At 40.3% G+C, this 7,532-nt stretch overlaps 1 protein-coding gene across 1 annotated transcript in view; it reads right to left on the bottom strand.

The window, feature by feature from the left end:
- Window positions 1-3,282, bottom strand: part of MYLK3 (myosin light chain kinase 3) — a 45,255-nt gene extending 41,973 nt beyond the window's left edge. Inside the window, exon 1 of the mRNA XM_034788799.1 lies at window positions 2,547-3,282. Within this exon, the coding sequence (XP_034644690.1) occupies window positions 2,547-3,065 (519 nt within the window). The 5' untranslated portion in view covers window positions 3,066-3,282. The remainder of the gene's footprint in view (window positions 1-2,546) is intronic.
- Between the last annotated feature and the right edge of the window lie 4,250 nt (window positions 3,283-7,532).

Here is a 7,532-nt window from a genome sequence, read left to right on the forward strand (position 1 = left end):
TACAAGATCTCTATCAAGCATTCTTAAAACTACAATACCCACCTGCTGAAGTGAAAAAACAGATTGACAGAGCCAGACGAGTACCCAGAAGTCACCTCCTACAAGACAGGCCCAACAAAGAAAATAACAGAACACCACTAGCTGTCACCTTCAGCCCCCAACTAAAACCTCTCCAGCGCATCATCAGAGATCTACAACCTATCCTGAAAGATGATCCTTTATTCTCACAGATCTTGGGAGACAGACCTGTCCTCGCTTACAGACAACCCCCCAACCTAAAGCAAATACTCACCAGCAACCACACATCACTGAACAAAACCACTAACCCAGGAACCTATCCTTGTAACAAACCCCGATGCCAACTCTGTCCACATATCTATTCAAGTGACATCATCATAGGACCTAATCACATCAGCCATACCATCAGGGGCTCGTTCACCTGCACATCTACCAATGTGATATATGCCATCATGTGCCAGCAATGCCCCTCTGCCATGTACATTGGCCAAACCGGACAGTCTCTACGCAAAAGAATTAATGGACACAAATCTGACATCAGGAATCAAAATACTCAAAAACCAGTGGGAGAACACTTTAACCTGTCTGGTCATTCAGTGACAGACCTGCGGGTGGCTATATTACAACAGAAAAACTTCAAAAACAGACTCCAAAGAGAGACTGCAGAGCTAGAATTGATATGCAAACTAGACACAATCAACTCCGGTTTGAATAAGGACTGGGAATGGCTGAGCCATTACAAACGTTGACTCTATCTCCCCTTGTAAGTACTCTCACACTTCTTATCACACTGTCTGTACTCGGCTAGCTTGATTATCACTTCAAAAGTTTTTTTTCTCTTAATTAATTGGCCTCTCAGAGTTGGTAAGACAACTCCCACCTGTTTATGCTCTCTGTATGTGTGTATATATATCTCCTCATTATATGTTCCATTCTATATGCATCCGAAGAAGTGGGCTGTAGTCCACAAAAGCTTATGCTCTAATAAATTTGTTAGTCTCTAAGGTGCCACAAGTACTCCTGTTCTTCTTATAACCACATATGGAGTTGTCTCTTGTGCATTACATGGCCACCCTACCTTTATAATCCCTCCTAAACATCTTTCTTCCAATAAGTCTTTCAGTGAATCTAGCAAAGAAAGAAATGTAAAAACTAGTTTTGAAGTTGTTCTTTACCTGGCCATCTAGTGTACTATGTACTTGTCTGTCCAATTTGGAGAGTAAGCCCTATGAAGCAGGATCCTAGCTGTCTCCAGGTATTGCATAGTGCCAAGCACATTGCAGGTGCTCGTAATAATCATATCTTTAAACCTAAAGCACATCAATTTTTAAATCACTTTTTTCATGTCTTCTACTATTGTAGCACACTTCAGTTGGAACAGACTGCAAGTACTGGCACCACGTAACTGTAGACGGGGTTTTTTAGTGATCTCAACCCAGTTTCCACTAGAAATTTAACCAAAAAACAACAACAAAAATCTCACAATCTGGTTCAATTGTTAGTCTCTGAAAGAGTAGTGGTTCTGCATATGTGTACAGAGATGGACTGTTAGAGCTGTATCTGAAAATCTGCACAACACCCTCCTGATCTATACTGAGGTCTATTACAGTCTCATTTTTCTAAGAGCTCAAATGCACATTCCACCCATATATTTTAATTGTTGTTTTTTTCAAGTTATTTTGATTTGTACACAAATATTTATAAAGCCAGGAGCATTCACAGAGTATTCAAATAATTCCATTGCAAGTAAAGTCGTTCCTAATGCAATCATGTTTTTACCACCCCCATATTATGAGATCTGCTGGAATGAGACCATGTCCCACATACACTTCATTGTGCAGTTTATTCTTTGTTTCTCATGATGGGACACAAATAGTAATGACTGATGACAAATAAGACTCAACACTGAAACAGCACATATTCATTGTAGGTGCCAGTTCATTGTTTAAAAAAGAGAAAACCAATGAATTCCAAAATACCCTGCTGACACTACAAACCATTTCCATAATAAGAAATGGTTATGAGTTAGTGTCCTGCACTCACAGCCCTATTGATCCGATGGTTGGATGAAATCAATAGAATTGCACAGATGTAATTGGGAAGAATTAGGCCCATGTTCCATTGAAGTCACTGAAATTGTCTGAACGTAAATGAGGGCAGAGTTTGGCCCTTGATGCCTAAATTGTCAGAAAACAGAATCCCGTTCTGTCACTTTCACAGTACGTTAACTATTTATTATTCTTCATCTAGGGCTGGATTCCACAACTAACTTGAATGTTATTGGCCAGGGTGTAACTGAGGACAGATTTTGGCCCTTAAATTGTCAACTCCTCAGTTCAGAGACCTAGTCTTTACACCTATTTGAAACCTTCCTAGCATGTTTTCTGCACTATACCATTTATTCTTATGCCTAATACTGAGAGAGGAAAGCCTGAACACACACATGCATTATGTAAGAAATTAACAGGAAAGCCTGGAGTCCTTCTCCTTAACAAGAAAAGGATTGTGAACAGTAAAATAAAACCAACCTCCATTAGGATTTCAACCAAATTCCCTTTCTTCCAGGGTACAGTGCCTCTCAGAATGAAATCCACTACTTTAGAATTTTTGAATGTCTCTCCCACAAATGTAATGACTTTATCCACAGTATCAACCATTTTTTCTATCTTTTCCAGCCTCTCCCTGTGCTTCAAGGCATCTTGCTGTGTAGCTCTCATCAGCTTCAACATTTCTGAGCACACAGTTTCAGTCTCAGACGGGTGAATGCTGTCCCCAGGTTTTGGGCATCTTTTTGTTGTATCAGTCTGAGCAGTGGATGCTTGGGATGCTGTTAACTTATCAATGTTCTTTCCTATGTCATCAATGCCTCGGTTCACCTTTTGCAGCTTGCCAGTCAAGTCTTCTTGGAAACTCAATAATTTATCTACCTTTTCATTCAAAAGATTCAATTTTTTGTCCATCATGCTTAAGTTGTTCCCTCTTGCAGGCTGCAACCTAGCCACTGCATTTCCAGGCACCTTTCCATGCTCCATGTTACCCTCAGACATTCTGCCCAGACAAGGAGTCAATGGCAGAGCGATTTGGGTGGCTCCTCATTAAGGATGTAAATTAGAGGGTGATTCTTTGAAAGCTCATCTTCCTTAGTCACTTCCTTACCCTACAACCAAGGATAAATTCTTTGGCTTATTAGAGATGCTAGGAACGTGTCATTGATCAGCCATTGTGTGAAAAGGTTTCATTTTTGTGTTATCTGTTTCTTACTGTGTGATTTCAATGAGGGAGTTAACTTGGCAATGGACTGTTTTTTCTTGGGCCCCCTTGACGTCACAAAACCATTTAAAATTCTTTCTTGAGAGGCTGTTGATAGGCAAGCATCTTAACAATTGTCGACGCCCATAGCAGATATCTCCGGGGGCGGGGGGAGCAAGGATTTCATGCCAAGCCTTGTTTTCTGATTTTGAAAAATACCCCTTTAAATGTTTCTCTTTTGCCACAGCAGAGAAGTATAAAAGTTAATTTAGTGGTGTCGTGCTAAGGCTGGGAAGATTTCAGCCTGGTAGTATGCATGCATAACACCCAGCACAGACGTATGCTGTGCTCTTTAGGTTGGCTGGCACTTGAACTTAAAAATAGAGCACAATAATGACAATGATCTGAAATACGTATCTGGCACCAGCATGTCTGTCAACTGAAACGTCTAAAATTAAATTCTTTCTACAGTGCCATGAAAGTGCACAGTGTAAAAAAAATCTACAGTGAGGCATGTCACAATTGCTTTCATAATTGGCAGCAAAATAATTAGTCTGGAGTCCTTTATAAAGCATTTGCTATTGATACACTTTTGTTTCTGAAGTGCATGAGTGCGGACACTGCAAAAACAACAATTGTTCTTTGGAGAGAAGAGAAACCTCTATTTAGGTTCATAACTAGCCCCCACCACGGCAGTGCTAAGCACCTCACAAACAATGAGTTTATCCTCGCAGCAGCCCTGTGAGAAATGAAACTACAGTTATTCCAGTGTCACAGATGAGGATCTGAGGCACAGAGAGCTTAAGCAACTTGTCTAAGATTACAGAGGAAGTCTGTGGAAAAAGCATGAACCAAATCCAGATCTTCTCAATCTCACTTTAGTGTCTCAGAGTGACCTTTCCTGTCTCCATACACAATAAGTTAAAGAAGTTCTGGTCTTTCACACCAGTCAATGTTTGGGCCTGACCCCAAAAATGACAGCGCATCATCATTCCCATTGAAATCAATGGGGTTTGAAGTGCCACATCTGATCTGACTTTTCAGGGTGTGGGGGAAGTAATATTTTAGGTGACCTTAATTTTCTTGAGAGGTAGTTCTGGAAAGTAAAGTCCTCTATTTACCTACAGGAAAGATACTGTAGGAGCAATAACAATAGAAGCATCCCGACCCCAACCATCTTAACAACGTGCCACAACCTTTGCTCTGGAGGGGTCCACCTCTCCGAGCGAGAAAGTACACTTGTCTCCATGCACACTATTCCTTTTGTCTGTCTGCTAAAGCTACAAGTAATTCCATCTGATGTGGTGGATTCGTGATGTCCACTAGGGCCTGGTCACAGAGGTCACTAACTTGTTTCATAATGATTTTCTGCCAGCCAGCCTGGGCTGGATTGAACCCTGCAATAAGACTTTGTGTGAAATCCTGCCCCTTTGAAGTCTATGGGAGTTTTACCATTGACTTCAGCAGAGCCAGGATTTTACCCTTTGTTTCCACTCCTGATCAAACCACTCCCCCATAGTTTTTTCACTGTGGTCTGGGATTATATGGAATAAGGCAAGTTTAGTGTGTAATGGAGCTTTCCCTTGAATCGCCTGAACTCTTCACAGTTTGACAAATGTCTCAGTCTCTGACACCATGAGGCACTCTGAATCAGAAAAGCACTGAAGTCTAGCTCAGCTACATAGAGACTTGCACAGCACAGCGCTTTCCTATATCATGTTTGACTCCAGTTAGTGACATCAAAGCCCCACTTGCAAGAGGACACCTACAATTTAAAATAAAGGTAACAATTGGAGTGAAATACTGCAGAGGAAGCTGGAAGTCTAGTGAATATGTTACATTTTTCTATGACTAATGAGCTAGATTCTGGAGCCACCTACTTTCCAATCCAGGTCACATTTTGAATACATTTTAGATATTTATGAGGTGACAGTTTCTTCTCCCAAAATGGGTCAGGTCAGTTTCCAAGAGTAATAAAAATGGCTATTTAAAATTATACCCAATAAAGCACCTAAAAATTCTCATTATATGATTATTTAGTGATATTACAAGATAAATTTTATTCTACGGGGGAAAAAATCAGAAATAGGATTTATAGGTATACACTCCATTAACTCCCAGTGCCATTAACTGAAGTTACATAACAAAATAATTGCAATTCTATTTGATAGTGTAATCGTGCTGTTCAAGAAGCAGAGCCTCTGAAAATCAAAGCACAAATCATAAATTAATCACTACACACAAATGCTGTCATATTGATTTTCGTGTCTTTAATTTGTTTTTTTTTAAATGAACCAAAGACCAGAAACAGAGTATAATGATTAATGAACAAAGATGTTTTGTTCACAGATCCAAGAAAAAAGCAATTAAGTCCAATACCATACTCCGAGCAGACACATTTTCACTGTAACTAGATAAAACATACAGAAGGGAGAAAAGCTTCCTTATTTGTCTACATAAGGGGTTGCTATAGTACCCTTAACTGAGGTGACAAAGTTAACAATGCATTGGATAGTATGATTTAGCTCCAGCCTGAAGTAAATACATATTTTGGCTCAGAAAGTTATGTAGGTTCCAAAACACTGATTGAATAATTAAAATGACTGGGAACTAATATAAAATGTGATTTCAGTAATCTAATCATTTATTAATTCAGTAAAACAGATAGTCCCAACTTTAGTTAAACACACATAAGATTTTGAACATAACTCCTCTCATTCAGCTCAGGAACTCTGCCCATGTGTTAAATATTTTAGATGCCTTGAATTCAATACATTCATGCAGCACCAACATTCCAGCAAAATATATTTCCAGATTAAATTCTATCGAGTGTACAAATAGTAGTTTTTACTAGGAATTTCTTTACAAACACCACCTAACTTTGCACTGTTATGGAAGAAGAAAACAAAAAGGCACTAAAGTGTTCAGAATGCCTTTGTTTTGGTATATTTAAATCAGACAGCCACAAATACTTGAAAATGAGGGTCTAGGTGCAAACAGGCATGTCTGTCACATACTGTCACATACCTACCTTTGTGCACAAATACACATCATTACCATGACTGCATTATCATAGTAATTGTGCACACAGTTGTGATAATATGTAAATACAAACATAGGTGCACAATTGCATGCATTTATGTTTGGAGGTGTGGTTCTACTCAATGGAAAATGTGGACCTTATTAAACTTAACTGAATGTTTCACAAACGAAATTCCTTTGGTTTGGCATGGCAAACTAAACACCTATATTAGTAATGTCCCATCATCATTTATGAATGATTATTGTTGTGTTTACCAGAAATAACTGCTTACATGGAGTAAATGGAAGGCAGTTTTCAATTACAATTTATGATCACTAATCAGGGAAAGCACCTGATTATATCAGGAAATTTTAAAAGCATGAGGTGAAAGAAGTATGATCCCGTGAGCCTCTGGAGTGGAGACAGCGTCTCTAGCAATAGCAGGCTGTGGAGCCTATTCCAATTCCCGCTTTGTATAAGGCCAATGGAAGTGGCCCTATGCTGCCCCCCTGTCAGGCTGGAGAGGGAGGTGCATGCCCATTACACTCAGCACTACAGGGGATTCTGGGCTGCAGAATATAGGCAGCCTAGGATAGGCTGGTAAATTAGATGAACCCTTAGGGGCTAAAAGCAACAGAGGGTCCTGTGGCACCTTTGAGACTAACAGAAGTATTGGGAGCATAAGCTTTCGTGGGTAAGAACCTCACTTCTTCAGATGCAAGAACCCCTTAGGGGCTACTTAACTTACAACAGAGTGGGAGAGAGGGTGAGTGGGCCACAGTGGCCGCCAGCAGAGGCAGAATCCAGGCAGCTCAACCATGGCAAAAAGTGGTATTTGCCCCTCTCCGTCTTGGCTGTGCCTTCAGGTGGCACAGCACAGAATCTGTCCCATTATACTTACCAGAAAGCTTAATCCTATCTGGGGTGCTAGAAAGCAGCACATTACAGAGGGTGTCTAGCTCCAGGTAACATGCACTCCCTGCCAATGCTGTCTCATGCACAGAAGGGTGAAACATGGCCACAGTCTTGCCCCATCCAAACATGCCCTTTTAGCTAACAATAATGCTAGCTCCGATCCCTTGTGTGCCCATGTGCAGCCAGCCAAATTATGGTCTTCTGCTGATTGGGGGGTTGGAGGACATGGAGGGAAAGCATAATTTGTCCCATAATTTCTAACCTATAGTGAGAAGTTTCAAATGACTGCCACGTCAAAGCTATTAAATTCAGCTGGGTCAATCAATGT

The sequence above is a fragment of the Trachemys scripta genome, chromosome 13 (genome assembly GCF_013100865.1).
Source record: "Trachemys scripta elegans isolate TJP31775 chromosome 13, CAS_Tse_1.0, whole genome shotgun sequence".
In the NCBI taxonomy this organism is placed as follows: domain Eukaryota; kingdom Metazoa; phylum Chordata; order Testudines; family Emydidae; genus Trachemys; species Trachemys scripta.